General features: G+C 40.0%; 1 protein-coding gene across 1 annotated transcript in view; it reads right to left on the bottom strand.

The window, feature by feature from the left end:
- KCNH8 (potassium voltage-gated channel subfamily H member 8) overlaps window positions 1-18,836 on the bottom strand; it is a 355,181-nt gene that overhangs the window by 24,401 nt on the left and 311,944 nt on the right. Inside the window, exons 12-14 of the mRNA XM_019434283.2 lie at window positions 7,814-7,852; window positions 3,114-3,472; window positions 949-1,055 (exon numbers count right to left, since the gene is read on the bottom strand). Coding sequence (XP_019289828.2) covers window positions 949-1,055; window positions 3,114-3,472; window positions 7,814-7,852 — 505 coding nt within the window. The remainder of the gene's footprint in view (window positions 1-948; window positions 1,056-3,113; window positions 3,473-7,813; window positions 7,853-18,836) is intronic.

The raw sequence follows: 18,836 nt of genomic DNA, 5'->3' as shown, positions 1-18,836 counted from the left end.
GGACCCTTCCGTTTCCCTAGATGATAATGAGGGCCAGGAAGGACTGCTGAGATGGAATACTGCAATTCCACCAAAAGGAGACCTACACACACACCCAGGACCGTACATTCAAAAGTCTTTACTGGGCTTGGCTTTGTTCATGGAGGGATTCACTAATTAGTAATGGATCCTGACACAAGGATCTCAGAGCTGAGTGGGAAGGGGAGGACAGAGCTGGCAGGGACTGCTGGCCTTTCATCTTACAGTTTTCTGGTAATTGTTTTGGCTAGCCTATGCTTGTTCATTATTCTCCCTTTATTAACTACAGGTGCATCTTCTTTACAATTTCTTTGTCATTTCTGGCCTTCATTATGTTGACAGATTACTTTTTATGGGCAATGAGCTCAAGAAGGCAAGGGAGAGAGAGGAATCTGGGTTGGGTTTGGGAGTACCCTTACATTAATCTACCATTGCTAGAGCACAGTGCTTCACATAGATCACCCTCATTTCCAACCTTCAAACATCCTTCTGAAGTTGTTTTATCCTTTGACGAAATGCAAATACAGGATCGCTCCTCAAGAAGTTGGATAAATATAACCTATGTTCCTATAGTGTACAACCAACACAGCTTTTCTTCTTGGTAATGTTATTTTTGTGGATTAATCTGCATCTATCCTAAGAAAACATGGTCACCCTTTAATGAATAGCAGACATTTGAGTCTCCTAACACACCATTTACCTGGGCTGGTAAATGGCAGGGCATCTAGGCTGGGCAGAGGAACAGTTACAAATGATATCTTAGAAACTTGGAGATGGCATAGACTCAAATCAAATTTTTCCATGGCATGGGCTAAGTTCTAACATGTGGGAAATACTCAGAGAATGGGAAGGCAAAAAAGGGTCAATGCCAAACGTTACAAGTTAAAAAGAAATACCACCCCTTGACAGAAGACTAAATATAGAGCTTACCTCCTAGAGGAGGAGAAACTCTGGGCTCTGGTCTGAGGCGTTCAGAGCCGAAGTCAAAAGTCTGGCTTTCCTCACTGCTGTTTCCATCTTCAATTCCATCAACGATCCTGTTTAAAATAAAAGAAATTGGCTAGTTGTGCATTTTTGCTTATAGGTTCCAGTATTTCTAGGAGACTTAAAAATATTGTATTGATTTCTAAATTCTGCAGTCTCTAAAGCTGTGCTCTCCAATATGGTAGCCATTAGCTTTGTATGGCTATTGAGCACCTGAAATGTGGCTCATGCAAGTTGAGCTGTGCTGTAAGCATAAAATGCACATTAGATTTTGAATATTTGAGTAAAAAATGCAAATGGTTTTATTAGTAAAATTTTACTATTATTTACACTTGAAATTAATTATTTGGGACAGAGTGAGTCAAATAAAATATATTATTAAAATTAACTTCACTTGTGTATGTGGGTTTTTTGTTTTGTTTGTTTTTTAAAAATGTGGCTACTAGAAAATTTAAAGTTACATATGTGCCTCACAATTTTAGCTCACATTATATTTCTCTTGGACAGAAATGCTGTAGAATTTGCAAGCTTATTTATTCTTAGATTCAACACCTTAAGCTACTGAAGTCCTCTTCTCTGAATTCATATTAAATCACCACTTCATCCAGAATTAAAATCTTTTAACCTAATGATTATGGCATCACATTAAATAACCTTGATGACACCTTTACTCTGAACCTGGACAGAACTCCGAAGTAAGAGTTAAAGAATTTCATATAAACGACTATTAGGACTTTGGCTAGTCTTTCCTTGCTAAATGCTATTTAATGTACTCATTATTTAAAAAATGTAAGTCTTTTGTAGAAAATATAAATATAAAAGTAACAAAAATTAGAAAATAAAAATCACCTGTAATGCACCACTACTGTTAGCATTTTGATGTATGTCCTCACAATCTTTTTCTATATATAAAAGGAAAAATGTTCTTCTTATAAGTTCAGGATAAACCTTTCTTTTTCAGTTCTGATATATTTCCCCCCTATTTAAAATTTACTGTCTTTCTTCTTATTACAAATTTAGGAAGGAGAAGAGTAAGGCAATGTTTTCAAATTACCATCCTCAACTGAATTCCTGAACTTCTAAGTGTGTTTTGCTTATTTAAAAAAAAAAATCTCGGGGCGCCTGGGTGGCTCAGTCGGTTAAGCATCCGACTTCAGCTCAGGTCACGATCTCGCGGTCCGCGAGTTCAAGCCCCGCGTCGGGCTCTCTGGGCTGATGGCTCAGAGCCTGGAGCTTGCTTCCGATTCTGTGTCTCCCTCTCTCTCTGCCCCTCTCCCGTTCATGCTGTGTCTCTCTCTGTCTCAAAAATAAATAAAACGTTAAAAAAAATAAAAAAAAAATCTCTCAATGGATGAATTGTGTTCTTCAAAAGAGTAGCTAAATATATTTAGAAATATCACTTGCTTTACAAGTAGAAAAATAGAATTTGAATACAGATTTCCAAACTTAATCTCTGAGATTTTGGACAAAATAGTATAGATAATATGAACTACTTTACAGGACTCTTGAGAAGACTAAATGTAATAGCGAATGTGAAATTACCTAGCAGAGGACATGGGACATAGGAAGCACTCAGTATTTTTTTTTTTCTTGCTTCTATTTATTGTCAGCTATGATGTGATTTTTTACTATTGCTTTTATGCTCCATAGACCACTTCTTTCACATTTCTGAGTCAGGATTTTTCAGCCTCTCAATCATCTTTAGTTAATCCTAAAGAGAATTTTTAAAATTAAAAATAGAGCTATGCTGTGTTACCTACGGAAGAGGCCAGAAATAAAAGTAAGCTTCAGTTATCCACAATGATAAAGAAAATAGCATTGAAAATGAACATCAACACTTAGGTAGAGCTAAATGGATGAAGGGAGTGAAGAAGGCCTTCTGAACATTTAATGGACCCTTTCGAGAATATAACTAAAACTATTGTCATACTGTACACACCTCCACGCAGAAACAAAATTTACACACAAAATTCAGGAAAGCGGAAGAACCCAGGCTAGGAACCTGTGTGGTTGAGAGGCCCAGAGGGCTGAATAATTTACTAACTAGGTACCAATTTGAATAAAAGGCAGCCATTTTTACCTAGGAAAGAATTATATGATGTGATTCTTACCTTGGACTGAGGTCTGGGGGTCCAGAACTATTCAAAGCCGAAAGTTGCAATTTCAAGTTTCTCTCTTTCCTTTTTCCATGGTTAGGGGGGTCAGTTTCCTGTTTGTTTTTCGGGGAATTTGAACTGGAGACTCTGATAGGTGAGTGAAACGGCACTGTTCCTGAGGCCAGCTGCTTCAAGCTCAGGCCTAGATAGCTTTTACTGCTTCCCACCTTCTTGCTGCGTGAAGAGGAGGATCCCCTTGTGTAGATGGGAGAGAGGGAAGCTGTCTCTTCTTCCTCCCCTTCCTCCTCCTCTTCCTCATCTTCCACAATGGACGGGAGTCTTTTGTTGATGCTGCCATTTCCCTTGGGCTCTGACTAAATCAGTGATAACATAGATTAGTACAGATTGCAAAGGCTGCTTGAGAGGAATATCATTCATGCTGGTGGTCCTATCGAAACAACGTCAAATCTTTTAGAAACTTACGTCTCATGAAAACTTAAGACTTTGCAGATTTTGCTATTATTTATTCAGGTGTTCAATGTCTCGCCATTTCTGCTATTCCCCGGGTTTACCCTCTCTGCTATCCTGGTGTTGGTCGGCTAACACCTCTCTTGGTCTTCTTAAACTGTCCTGGTGGGAAGGGTGCATTTTACCAGCTTGGCATCTAGATTTTAATCAGCCTGTCATCTGTAATAGGATATGATGGCATGCTGTTAGGAGTAAGGACATTTTCAATTTTACTGGAAGGTCTTGGGCCTTGTTATTTTAAAGTTATAGGGTCTTCAGTGGAACTTTATATGGAGGTCAACCAGAAAAGTATATTATCTTTGAGAATAAAAACCTTTCCTATTTTGGATCAGATAGATGGAGTAAGATCCGTGGCATCCACAGCTACTCTGCTTCCTGCTATCTTTACTTTCAGATGTCAGTTGGAAGGAAATGGAGCAAACCATTTGGCCTGCTCCCCTTGAGAACCTTGGGAAAGGAAGAAGTCTTGCTAAACCCCATCTTAGACTCTAGTTCCATCCATGTTTTTGGAAATGGCAAGATTTAATTCTTTTTGATGGCTCAGTAATATTCCAGTGTGTGTGTGTGTGTGTGTGTGTGTGTGTGTGTGTGTGTATACACAAACCACATCTTCTTTATCCATTCATCAGTATATGGACATTTGGACTCTTTCCATAATTTGGCTCTTGTTGATAATGCTGCTATAAACATTGGGGTGCATGTGCCCCTTCTTATCTGGGGTTTGTATCCTTTAGATAAATATTTAGTCATGCAATTGTTGGACGGTAGGGTAGTTCTATTTTTAGGATGGAACTAGAGTGTATTATGCTAAGCAAAATAAATCAGAGAAAGACAAAGGACAAATACCATATGATTTCACCTATATGTGGAATTTAAGAAACAAAACAGATGAACAGAGGAGAAGGGAAGGAAAAACAAAATTAAGATAAAAACAGAGAGGAGGCAAACCATAAGAGTCTCTTAACTATAGAGAACAAAATGAGGGTTGCTGGAGGGGAGGTGGGTGGGGTGACAGGCTAAATAGGTGATGGGCATTAAGGAGGGCACTTGTTGAGATGAGCACTGGGTATTGTATGTAATCCCTGAATTCTACTCCTGAAACCAATACCACACTATATGTTAACCAACTTGAATTTAAATAAAATTTTGGAAGAAAAAAAAACCCATCTTAGACTCTTGACTGGAGTCATTCAACCTTTTAGACTAAGAAGAAGTGAGGGAGAGGTTGGATAAAGACAACGAAGATAATGATGATGGGGCAGGGCAGAGAGAACAGCAAAGGCTAAGCTAGTGGCCCTCAATGGAGTCATTAGAAGAGTGGGTGTTTCTTGCTCTGCCCCAGACATGGCTTCTCTGCTCCAAAGGCTCAATTCATTTTTTTTTTTTTTTTGGTGCCTCATTTTCTTTTGAGGATACAATTGTTTCTACTTGCTCATCAATAATTTCTAATAGAAATAAGATAATAAGCTGAAAAGATCTAAGTGTGCTATTTAAATCTCATGAGCTGTCATGGTTATTACTTCATATTAATAAACAGTTGGCTTATCGGTATCTATTGATTTTCCTGTAACCATTATAATGATACATACAACAACAAAAAATGAACTTGAACGTGTGGTGACTTCAACAGGCAACAGCCCATCCAGTTTAAAACTGGCCAAGCTAAGCAAAATAGTTTACTCATGAAACTGTTTAGTAGCACTGGAGAATAGAAAAATTAGCTCACCCAGTTAAAGACACACGGGGCAAACTTATCAAAGAAATGAAGAACAATGAGTGAATTCTTTAATTGAACTTCTGTTTACATTTCCATTGGCAGTTTAATCATTCCTTTGGTTCAAGGAGGCTCCGCTGGTCCTGATGTAATTCTCTAATAATCTATAGTGTTTGTACTTCTACAAGTTTGTTCAGATTTCATACTTCCATTTTATCATGGAGACTTGGCACTTGGGGCAAGTTGCTTAAATACTGACACTTGTGATCAAGGCAGCCAACATTACCTACACCAAGAATTAATTATTCCCCCTACCATTATTACAGACAGGACCCAAATTTATTGGATTATTAAACACCCAGCCCCACATGCAGCGCCCATACAGGAGTTCCAGCTCCTTTCCCTGGGCTATCCATACAGAAATGCTTGCTTCCCTCGTGCAGCTGGATTCATCCATGTATACACTGCCATACATTTCAACCACAGATTTCTTCCTTGTCTTCTGACCCACCCCTTCTTCATTTCCTCCCAACAGATGCTTCCATGAGGGCAATGATGTTCTTTTCCCCACAGTCAAAGGAATCTCTAATTTAGCTCATGACATTCTATGGGATAGCCATTTCAAACGCACAGTGGACTAGATTCAGTCAAACCTGCCATGACTACAGGGGAAACAGAATAAAGTCTAATGGTTGAATGCGTGAACTTTCGGTCACACAGTCCTAGAAGTCTGGAGACTTCTACCTGCAACGGTGGTCAAGTAACATCATTTAAATCATTTAAATCCTTGTTTTCCTCATCTGTAAATTGGGAATGGTATGAGGATATAGATATTAGATAATGGAAGTTAAAACAGTTAGCAATGTGCACTGAAAGTACTTAAAATAGATGCTTGCCCTCGTGATGATGATGATGCTGATAGTGAAGAAAATGGAAACATTTGCCTCAGGGCAGGTTCTACAGAGAGTGCTGGTTACCCCTTTTTATATAATCTCCCCTTCTTTGCTAGTTAACAGAATTCTTAGGAATGTACCTTGCCCAAAGATCACCTTTCTCAGCTTCCTTTGCCTCTTGGGTTGGCCATGAAGTTAAGTTCTGAGGTGATAGCAGGCAAGTGGACAGGTTAAAAGGAACTTACAGGAAGACTTCTGGAAAGAGGGAAGCCTCTATCCTACCCTTCAGTGTTTTTGTTTTGTTTTGTTTTGTTTTTTTAGTTTCTAGTCTGGAATACTGATACAATGGATAGATCTCTAGCAGTCATCTTAGAGAATGAGGAGGTCTTAAAAAAGGAAACCATGTGTTGAGGATAATGAAACCAAAAGAAGAAAGCTCAGGACCCTGTTGACACAGTTATATCACCCACCTCTGGCCTTGTTCACGAGAGAGAAATAAATATCTTTTGCCTTGAAGCTGTTATGCTGGTGATTTTGATGCTGAAGCCTAAATTATACAGAAGATTTTTTTTTGAAAGTTACAGATGTTGTGTTCTTAGAAGGGATGTTCATTTTCACTTTGCTATGAAGGAGTGAGGAATTCAAATCAGAAAATCCAAAGGAAGGCAGAATTTCTCATGAGAAAGAGAATATAGGAGTGGTTGGGGACAAGGGGGTAAAGTAGTGAGGAAAGGCTGCCTGTTGAGAAGAGTTGAAACATAATGGCCATTTTGCCAGCTCCTGAGGAGGGATTTTGTAGAGACGAGAAAGAAGACAACTAGTGCCAGAGAGAAACTCATTTGAATGCTCTGAGATGTTTTAAGGGCTTTTAAGAAGTTTCTCAATAGTATTAAAAGTAAACCCTGTCTGGGCCCCAGCTATCTTCAGTAAATTATCAATGTCTTTTACGTGTGTTATATGATTGGATTGCTGTTTCTCTGTATGTACACGTGTCTGTGTGTACACACGTGTGTGAAAGGTGTTGGGTTCTGCTTCAAGGAGAAACAGAGCAAAAAAGGGAGCTATTTCTAGGTTCCTGTCACAGTATCATTGGTAGTAAAAGTCTAGGTAATAAATCTGATAAATCACTATTTCTTGGGAAAGTTTTCTGTGAAATTGGAGGATTCTAAAAAGTTGGGATTATCTTAAGAGCTCAAGTGAAACCCCTTCCAGAATATCTGAGACATTTTTTTTTTTTATACTATGGATAACCATGTTGTACCATCATCGGAAGCTTACATGAAAACATTTGATTATTAACTTTAAACATAACAAATGTACTTCCAAGGTCAGTTCCTCGGGATTTTCCTACTTTTGCCAGGTTCTGGTGACGACTGCTTTTCAACAACAATAAAACCCTTAAATAGATGAGTTTCAATACTTCTCTGCTCCAAACTCCAGAAAGTCAGTCAATACATTTCAGTGGGAAGCATTTTAGGGAAAGTAGAAAATAAATATATAAAACCCTGAAGTGGGAGACAGATTTACAGGAAATCCTACAGATTTTAGATAAAGATTCTGTTCTTTGGCAAAAGCCATACCTGTGAGACTGTAGATTTGTTCGATAATCTTGATATCACCTGAAAGAACAAACAAATAGAAGTTGTAACAATCATTTAAACCTTCCCAGGTGCTTTGGGACTGAGTAAAATGTAGGAAGCAGGGGAGAGACAATGTGGGGGCGATTAATCCGCTTGGGTGGGCCAGAGAAGGAAAAAATACCTCCTAAAAGAGGCGGAAACTGCCTTCCTCATCCCAGCCTGTAGGAGCTCTACTGACCAGTGTGTGAACTAAGAAAAGGAAGGAGCAAATTGAATGTAACACCTAGGAAATAATGATCGAAATAGTGGCTGTGTTGGTTATATTTTCCATCTTGATGCTTTATTTGCTCCCCTTTTGTTTTCCATCTCCCTTTTCCCTCTTTCCTGCCTTTCTGCTATATTCTTGCCGATTCTATGACTTTTCTCTCTGGCTCTGTGAAAACGGAAACCCATGGAATCTTTTCTTATTAAATCTCATTTCTTTGCAGTTATCCACCTCCCTTTCTTATTTGAATACAGGTGGGGGTGATGTCTCCTTTCTATCCCATGTCTTTCCTCACCATCAGGCTCCTTGTGGACTAGAATTAAGTTCACCGGGGAGTCCTGATCTCCTATTTGATCGAATTTAAATCCCATCAATTGTAAAAAGAAACAAAATGCTGCTGAACAAATTGTGACATGCCCGTCAATTATAAGACAAATCTCAATTTCAGAGATGCTAAAATGTGAAAAACAAATATGTACTGTAGAATCACTTAAGCTGGGTTTCAGAATACATCTTACATAAAATCAAACTACAGGACTGTGGAGAAGTCCATCACAAAACACGCAGCTTTCCATGATGGACACAGAAGCTTTGGAACTTATGATATATCTTGGAAACATGCTTCAGGTCTCATCCACACTGTTTTCTGCTCAAATACACTTCCTTCATCTGAAAGTGGTAATAGATGCTATAAATTAGCATAATTTTATTCACATGAAAAAAAACTTCTACACTCAAAAATGATCTGCCTAGGAAGTGAGACATATTTAGTAATTCTGTCAACTCTCACTGTGGTTTTTTTCCCCCTAGATGATTAGGGAAATAGATGTGTTATTATTTATACAAATGCCGGCATCATTATTGCTGTGCAAATATATGTTTCATCAATGTTTAATATTATCAAAGAAGTCAACCCATTCTACATCTGCTTAGTTGCCTAAATATGCATTAATCAGAAGCATTGTAGACATAAGTTTTGTAATAATTCCCTGAGTGGTGACAAATAAAGCAGCTGAATAATTAAAAATGTGAAAAATAAAATTACAGTGCTGTTGCTGCGGTGGTAGACAGTTACAGCCTGGATGAGAGAAAGAACATCTCAGTGGGACTCAGGAAGCCTGAACATCTCCAGCTCAGAGATGCCATCTGAGGTGTAAGAAAAACTCCTAGTTCTCTAGTTTACTAGTAGGGTGAGCTCTGGCAAGTTGCTGAGTCCCAAGTTTATTTGTCTACGTCAGTGCTTCTCAGACTTTACTGTGCACACAAATCACCTGGGGATTTCCCTATAAAACGCAGGTTTCGGTTCAGGAAGTCCGGAGTGAGGCTCGAGACTGTATTTCTTTTTTTTTTTTTTTTAATTTTTTATTTTTTTTTTAACATTTATTTATTTTTGAGACAGAGAGAGACAGAGCATGAACGGGGGAGGGTCAGAGAGAGGGAGACACAGAATCTGAAACAGGCTCCAGGCTCTGAGCTGTCCGCACAGAGATGGACGCGGGGCTCGAACTCATGGACCGCGAGATCATGACCTGAGCCGAAGTCGGCCACTTAACCGACTGAGCCACCCAGGCGCCCCTCGAGACTGTACTTCTAAGGAACTCCCAGGCAACGCTGATGTTACTGGCCCGCGAGGCACACGCTGAGTAGCAAGATCTCATAACCGACGTCACTGCTATTAGTATCCTATCACCGATGAATTCATTAAGTGTTCACTCTGTGACAGGCACCCTGACAAATGCTCACAGCCATCATGTCCATTAATTTTTACTGTAATCCTATGAGGTAACAAGTATACATCATATAACCAGCACTGCTGTGATAGGCTCTCTGAATGAAGTTATTTCATTTGCGTACAGCATTTGAATCACATGCATTTGAAAAGAGTTCTATGATATATTAGTTCTATTGACTAACCTTTCACACCGATCCAGATTCTGCCAATTGCGGAGAATATTAGTTTAATGGAAAGCCAGTGTTTTAAAGCTGGAAGTCACCCTAAAGAGTGGCTGCTACAATGGTTTGTAACCTGGCAGACAGTAGAATGCTTGAGAAGGATTCCTAAATAAATAAGATTCCAGAGCACCAACTCCAGAGAGTCTCTTCCAGTTGGTGGTAGGTGGGGCCGGGTCTTCGGCTCAGGGCTGAAACCACTGAGTTAGTCCAACTCCCCACCTAGACATGTGGAAGTGGCTGTCCAGGAAGATGAAGTGACTTGCCCAGTTCACGCATCAGGTTAGAGCTCTGGCAGAACCTACCAGACGCCATGTGCCCTGACTCTTGGTGTACCTAACGCAGAATCCAAAGCTGTCTCAGGTGCCTCCCCGGCAGTTCACGCTGTTGAAAGACTAAATGCCTCACATATGGTAGAACTGAATGTAGCACAAGGTTTGATGACTGCCACAAAGCAGGCCCCAAATCTTGTGACACTAAGTTACCCAAGCACCTCGTTAGCCTTTTCTGGGTTATAGATCTCTCCGGAAAGAAAATGAAGTCTAGTCATTCTATCCCAAGGGAAAAAAATGCACAGATACAAACCTTTGAATAAATAATGTTTATCGATCTCCTTTTCTTGTTCCGGTAACTGGAAGACTCAAAGGTTTTGAAAGTTTTGAGGAAGACAGTTTTCTCCAATTTGAGTCCCTCCCACATGAACTTTCAGACAGGAGGAGAACGGCTGGTAATCTCTAATGGGGATGATTAAAAAATAAAAAGACTGAAGGAATAGAGGTTGGGATGATAAAATGTAAATCAGACATAAAACAAGGAATGGAGTCCTGCGATGAAGTCAAGGCTGACGGTCAGCCCACTCAGACCCTAGAATTGTATCTTCACTTTGCCAGGACAGAAGAAGCCAAGTGTGGGCAAGAAGGACCTAGGACATGTCTTGGCACAACATTATCATGAATGAAAGTAAAGCTTTATAACCTTGTAGACTAGGAAAGAAACACATTCTCAGTGATGTGGAGTTGGTTTAAAAAGTTTCTGCATAGCTTCTCTTCTTTTATTCCCCTGTCCTAACCACTTAACTTACTCTATCACTCTATAAGTCCAGTGGGAACAAAGAGAGAAGACTCTTAACATCGAAAAACACCGCTCCATGGTATGGAGAACCATAAGGAGGAAGAAAGTCTCTTATTACTCAGACAATCTGCTATGAAAAAGCAAAACAAATTCGCAATCGTCTTTAAAAGAAAAACAAAGTGTAAGGAAGACCTCAACATTATACTATTGAGCTTGAATTGCAAGTGGAAATCAAACATGCTAAAATTAATGGTGGTTTTAGATGTGAAAAATGCCATTGTGTTCTTTAATGTTGTCTATTTTGCTGAATGAAGATATGCTACCTTGGCCATCCAGCTTACCTTTTCCTTAAGTTCCTAAGTTCCTCAGTAGTAAATCTTCCTGCTGTTAGGACTTTCTTTTAGCTGAGAGGGAAGCTTTTTGATTTCTTTCATCTATGTCTACCCACTGATTAAAGTGTCTCTGAATTCTGACACATGGTACCATGACAATGAAGTTTGGGGCCCAGCCTTCACTGGATGCTAATGCCCCACCCTCAGACGCTGAGTGTTTTCTCAGTAGTTTTTCAGTAGAGGAATTATCAATAAGCTTTCCTTACTCTCAAGATCTTTTCCAGAGACTGAACCACCAAGACGTCGACTGGTACGAGGTAGGAAGGAAGCAAATGTGAATGGAACCCACTACATAGGCCTAGGAATCCTAAACTGTAACCCAGTGGCCCAGTGGCCCAAGGGAGGCATTCTCCTGGTTTACTTGGTTTGCAGATCAGAATTATAAGCCCCCATGTGAGTCTGAAACTGTCCTCTCAACTTGGGAATCTTCTAAGACACTCAAGTGTTCTGGTAGGACCGTTACCTACAGCTGATTGCTCAACTGGGAAATGAGATGTGAATTACAAGGCTCTTCTTTCTGAGTGATTCATGATATTCTCTGCTTTGTTAATAATGCCACATTGATTAAGTCACAAAGAAGATTGAAGGAACATGTGTCCTCATTCAGAAAAAGGAATCCTCACACGTTTTCTCTTGTTCTCTGGACGGCAACATTACCAGTACTGGTGGCTGTTTGGGATAAATAGAGCATGAATGAAGGACAGTCACATGGAACTCCGTAACTTTCATAGTTAAAATGCCCATTCTTATAAAACCATAAGTAATTGTCATATGATATGGGCACGTAGCAAATCAGTAGGTCTCCTTTTTATTTCTGATCTGCTTCTTTCTCTTGTAGACTCAAGTGGAGGTACCAAGAAGTCATGAGTGCCACCAATGGCAGGAGGAAGACAGAAAGAGGAACTGGAAAGCTCTGGAGAAAAGACAGGCTTTGAATAAGGGGGCATTCATTTTCAACTAAAAAAAGGCTTGGGAGTTCACTACCATCTAATCTAAAGAAGAAATTTTTGAAGCTGGTGTGAAACCCTAAGTGGGTAATACAGTGGCTAATATGTTTCCTTTGCTTGTTGTATAACTGAGAAACAGAAATGAGATTAGAATGGAAAAACTGATGATTTTGAACTTTTCCAATTTCATCCTGAGCCTTGAGGTCGAGACAAACTATTAAGATTTAGAGGGGTATTCTTCTCCCCTAAGTAAATACTATCACTTCTGATGCAGAAAGCACAAGTCAAGTAACCAAGACTCGAATTTAGTGTTTATTGACTGCTAGCACTGGAGAGTTCAATTATTGAGCCTATTGTATAAGAAGCACCAGAAAAACCTCTTCATTGCTGTGTGTTATGATAAAAGGTCTATGTGTCGGGGTGATAGGACCCATTTCGCAGCTATGATAGTATAGTGGTTAAGAGCTGGGATTTTCCTAGTCTTTTTACTCATTAGCTATGCAACTTTGGGAAGCACATTAATTGGGATAAAATAGGTAAGGCTGAAGGAACAAATAATTTGCTAACTTTCAATGGCTTAACCCAAAAGAATTTTATTTCTCATTCTTCCTCTAAAAAACGATAATAATATTTAAAGTTGTTCTGAGAATTACATGAGATATATATATGTAAACTGAACAAGTTTTCAAGACCCAGTTGGCCACATCTGGGTGGCATTGTGTCACACTAAGATACATGTATAGCAACCAAAAGTACTGATGGCCCTTGAACAGCACTGGGTGTTGTTTAAGGGTCAGTGGACCCGCTCAGTGGAAAATTGTATATAACTTTTGACTGGCCCCAAAGTTAACTACTAATAGCCTACTATTGACCAGAAGCCTTACAAATACATAAACAGTTGATTGACACATATTGTGTATGTTATACAGTATCATATACCATATTCTTACAAGAAAATAAGCTAGAGAAAAGAAAACATTATTAAGAAAATCATAAGAAAGAGAATATGCACTTACAGTACTGTATTTACAAAAAAAAATCCACATATAAGTGGATCTGTGCAGTTCAAACCTGTGTTGTTCAAGAGTCAAGCTGCAATTTAAAAATAATTCTAATCTTTAGTGTGCTTTCAGGAACCTTAAAGGTGATACGTGTATTGATCAACTACAGTAAGACTTTTTAAAATCACCCCTCCCTTTCCATTCCATTCGCAACAACGAAGGTGCCTCTCTCCCAGTTCTTTCACTACAACCCTGGATCCCTTCTGCTCACTCTTCCCTTCCTGCTTCCTTCTGGCCATAAAGCCCAACATTCCTGCCAGAGCTGACCTCTGGGTGGTCCGTGCCGTCCAGCCCTCTTGTTTCTGGAGAAAGAGGAAGCATTTGGAGGCTGCTGGGCAGTGTAAGTCTCTTACCACTTGGACTTCATGGTACACAAGGAATTCTCACGTAAAGCTTATGGTGAAAAGAGCCCTCACACCGTTGCATTTGCTAAGTACTTGGTCCAGTGCCTGGCATAAAGAGTAATTAAATTCCTGTTAACAAATGTTAGTTATATTATTATTGGCATAGTGATTATGAAGAAAAGTTTTCTTTGAATTTGGTGACTGGGAAATAGAGCATTTTTAGCTATGGAATTCTAAACATTCACACAGGTGAGTTTGTCCAACTGAAACTAACAGATATGTAGATATATAATAAAGAGACCATGAACTTGTTAAACCTGAGTTTCCCCCCAAATGGATCTCCCAGCAGAGACCTGTCATCCCAGGCCACAAAGCTCTTCTTTGTACGGCACTAGGTACCATACTTTACATAAAGTAATAACTTGGTATTCCATTCTTTTCTCTCCCAACCCTTTTATCTGCTTCACTTAAATAAAATAAGGCACTTTCAAATTGTCCATAGGTATGAATACAGTGAAGACATTGATAATATATGCAAATTGACTCAAGCACAATTTTAACTTCCTATCTCTAAATTCTAAATTCAAACGTATGAATTACAAGGCTTTGGAATTAAAAGAAAACCCAAAGAGTCTCCAATACTTATGTAAGAACTTGGAAAATGCAGGATGATTTTTGAGGGAGAGAGAGTTGTTTATTAATATGTGGTTCACATCATTCTAGAAAGACAGAGGGGGAAAATACACACCATTATGTGAAGAAAACTCAAAATTTCTCAGCACTGACATAGAGTTTTAATGATTCCAGGCTTAAGGAGCTAGCTCTGTACCAACTCCATGATTTGGGAGTTCAGCAGTTAATCAGTGCTAAAAGAATTTGCAGTCGAAACTCATTATATTGAACTGAGATTCCATGCCCCCCAAGGACCTGCTTCTGATTAGGGTACAATGGCTCCTGGTTAGCTTGTAAAATCAGCTACTATGTAATTGTAAGGAAACACAATAGCTGGTTTCATAAGATTTTCCAGATACACGCTGAGTACTTTGGTTCCAAACCAGGTCGGTGAAGGAAGATGCTCAATTTGGTATGAGAAGTTTTCACATCATAACTCCTGACGGCACTTCTAAAGCTAATGCGAAATGCCTAATTTGCTACCTAGGAAGCTCACTGTCAATTATACACTGTAACAAAAAAGGTGACCGGCCCTATATGATGAAAACAGTGTTTGTAGCAGCAAACCGAGATGAGCTACTCTGCTTATTCGAACCACAGTGACTTGGTTAAGCTCACTTAGCCAGAGAAAATAAGAGGACTATAAAGGACCGTGATAGAGGGCAGCTTCTAAATGACCAAATGCATGTCTTTCTTAATTAAAGCACTCTTTGAAACGTAAGCATGAAGAATATTGTGTTTCATAGCATTTACACTTTTGCTGAATAGTCAACAATTTCTAGGTGAAGAAGAAAGTCTCACAGTTAGTAGATCAGGGCTGAACTTAGGTTACGGTTTTGTTGTACTCAAAGGTGATGTGTGGCCTGGGTGGCTCAGTCAATGAAGCTTCCGGCTTTGGCTCAGGTCATGGTCTTGTAGTTCGTGGGTTTGAGCCCCACGTTAGGCTCTGTGCTGACAGCTCAGAGCCAGGAGCCTGCTTCGGATTCTGTGTCTCTCCCTCTGCCTTTCCCCTGCTTGCACTCTATCTCTCTCTCAAAAGTAAATATATATATAAAAAAAAAGGTGATGTGTGGAGCACTGTAAGGAAGATATTACTGATTAATTATATATTGACTGAAAACAAGTCTTCGTGAGAATTCACAGTAGGCGTACAAACCACTGAAATTTAGGAAGAAATGTGTCTGATTTGGTATTTTGTCTCCGCTAGTGGTGCTCAGGGAAGTCCCCAGAACAATAATTGTCATAGATCAAATATGCCTGATACATCTTGTTTCCTTCTCTGGGTCTCTCTCGTAACCACACTGTCATCCAAAGTCTGTGAAGAAATATTCCCCAGTTATTTATACAGTAGTATGTCTTTTTTTATTTTTTTCTTATGTAAATTTGTATTTTGAGCCTGAGCTTTCATCATAGGATAGACTTTTCCTTAACCTGTTAAAATAAACAGTGAGGGACTTAGGGGAGAGATTCGTGGGGAGATGTGAGACAGTGGCCCTTTTCCTGAAATTACACCGTGTGGTCAAGATTTTAGGGCTATCATGTGGCAACCTAGTCACAGAGTAGCCATGTCCAAGTTTGTATGAAATCACAATGGTATCCACTGTGTAACCGCTCTGCATAAACATGTGAACACTGAATAAAGCATATCCATTTAGAATGGGCATGACTTCTTAGAGTAGGGCATTCTAAACTTTGAGCTAAGTCAGTTACTTATGGGTTCATACAAACATCATTCTTTTACTTACCTACATGAAACCTATACATATACATCTCTTCAGAACATGGGGTGCCTGTGTAGCTCAGTCAGTTGGGCATCTGACTCTTGATTTTGGCTCAGGTCATGATCCCAGGGTCATGGGATCAAGCCCCATGTCAGACTCTGCACTGAGCATGGAGCCTGCTTGGGATTCTCTCTCCTTCTCCCTTCACTCGTGCTTTCCCTCTCTCTCTAAAATAAGAAATTAAAAAAAAAAAAAAAAAAGAACAAACTTTCTCTCCACGTTTTAAGGTGATTATGTCCATGATTGCAAAATATGCACCAGTGACTTTACTGGAAGATGATGCTTTCACAGTTATTTACACAAATTTGCACAATTCTGGTCCTTCAAGTTTCTAATCTCCTGGATCAGGCTGTGCTTGTTAAGTCGTGTCTTTGGGGATGGCGGGAAACTGGCATGTCGGATTCTTTGAAGGAACAATTCTGGCCTTGGTTGTACTGTAAAGACATATTGCTTTTAGGTAATAAAGATGCTTCCAAAATAGGTCACTTGGAGGATGGGCAGGGCAAGGCGGGGAGGGGAGAGTGGGGAAAAGAAAAATAAGTCATTTGGAGTCCCACAGTGGGAGTCATATATTTCCTATTCGTTTCCATTAGGTCTTTAGGAGGTGTAACTTCTACTTGAAACTGGCTCTGAATCATTGCCTTTAAGCCTCTCCTCCGGTCACCGTTCCCTTTCTGCTAATTAATTCAGAATTTCTATTTTTTTAATGTTTCTTTAGTTTGAGAGACAGAGAACATGGGTGCACGCATGAGCACTAGTGGGGAAGGGGCAGAGAGAGAGGGAGAGAGAGAATTCCAAGCAGGCTCTGCGCTGTCAGTGTGGACCCTGATGCGGGGCTTGATGTCCCGAACCGTGAGATCATGACCTGAGCTGAAACCAGGAGTCGGATGTTTAACTGACTGAGCCACCTCGTCCCTTGTTCAGAATTTCTAAATAAACATTAACTTTTCCTTGGAGAAGTAACATTAAACATTACCATGGTAACATTACCACAGAATTACTGGTAAACTGAAGGTCTTCAATTATTATTCATTTAGAAAAACTGAAGAAAATTTTAAGGTATGAATACCCTCCTATTTATCAACAAATTTGGAATAAAAAAATAATGGAGGGGAGCCTGGGTGGCTCAGTGGGCTAATCAGCTGACTTTTGAGTTCAGCTCAGGTCATGATCTCATAGTTGTAAGATCAAGCCCTGCATCAGGCTCTGTGCTGAGCATGGGACCAGCTTAAGATTTTCTCTCTCTCCCTATCCCTCTGCCCCTCTCTGCTTACGCTTTCTGTCTCTCAAGAAAAATAACAATTATAAGGTAATACTAGAAGGGCCTATGACTCAGACTGGTGAGTTGTTCACCAGCCGGTTAACTGTTCACCAGGACCTATGCATCCTGTTAGTGGCACCACTTGATGGGATTTCCCAGACTGCTTGCACTTAGGGTGAACCACGTGACTCATTCTGGCCAATGGAGTGTGAGCAGAAGAGATCCATGTCATTTGTGGGTCTGGCCCCTGAGTCATACAAGGGCAGCCTCTATTCTCTGTTTCTTAAACTGGTTGGCTGGCTGGATACAAAAAGCCTAGTGAAAGACTCTGAGTTCCAGATGACTCTGAGGCCTGGGGGGGGTGGTGATGGGGCCACCAAATAGAGGAAGACTGGCTGCCCGAGTCCTCAAGTGAGAAGCTGCCACCTGTACACGGATATGAATGAGCTTTACTGCATAACCCATTTATTCTACTTACCGTATTAAGTCACGGAAACTTGGCATTATGTGTTACAGCATTTAGCCTGACTCAACTTATGGTTTCTTAGTGATCATCCAGGCCAGGGATGAGGAACTGGAGGCCCACAGAAAGACAGCAACTTGTTCCAAGTCATGCAACTTCTATGTGTATTGAGTCGGATGCCTAGCATTCGTGGGTTCTTTTTGACAGAATGCTGTTTGGGTTTTTTGCTTTTTTCCTCAAATATAATGCTAACACTCTGTCCTATCAAGATGAAAGTGTGATTAATAAGAGAAAAAAATATATAAACAGTACAACCTGGAATATAACCATGATGCGTTAGCCCTAGTCAGACTTGGGACTGTTTACAAATCCTGGCAAAATGCAGTGACACAGATCGGTGACCATATGCTCTGCTTTTAAAGAACTTAATCTTCCGGGTGGAACATATAAGTGGGATTACCACATCACTAAAAGCTTAGCATCTTGCAGATGTTCGTCGAAGAATTTTTGCTTAATCATTTTCCTCAATGACATGGGAACCAAATCCTTTAAACCCCAATTCATTTCACAGAACGGTATCTCCACGGATCCCTCCGCCCTCCTAGAGTTACCATGAGTACCACATGCTGGCCTTCCAATTCATAATCTTGAGGCACTTCACTCCCCACCGCCCCCCCCCCCCCCACTTGGCATCTCGTTTGCTTCCTATTTCTGACTCCTTGGCTACTGTTTCCTTTAGTCAAAGCCGCCACTCTTTTGGCATCCCAGAATGCTGGGCTTAAATGGTGAGCAAATAGATGCCTACAATCTGATGAG

The sequence above is a fragment of the Panthera pardus genome, unplaced genomic scaffold, assembly GCF_024362965.1.
Source record: "Panthera pardus isolate Hobbes unplaced genomic scaffold, ASM2436296v1 HiC_scaffold_16, whole genome shotgun sequence".
In the NCBI taxonomy this organism is placed as follows: Eukaryota; Metazoa; Chordata; class Mammalia; order Carnivora; family Felidae; genus Panthera; species Panthera pardus.
The sequence above is the reverse complement of the archived record's forward strand: the minus strand, read 5'-3'. Positions and strand labels throughout refer to the sequence as shown.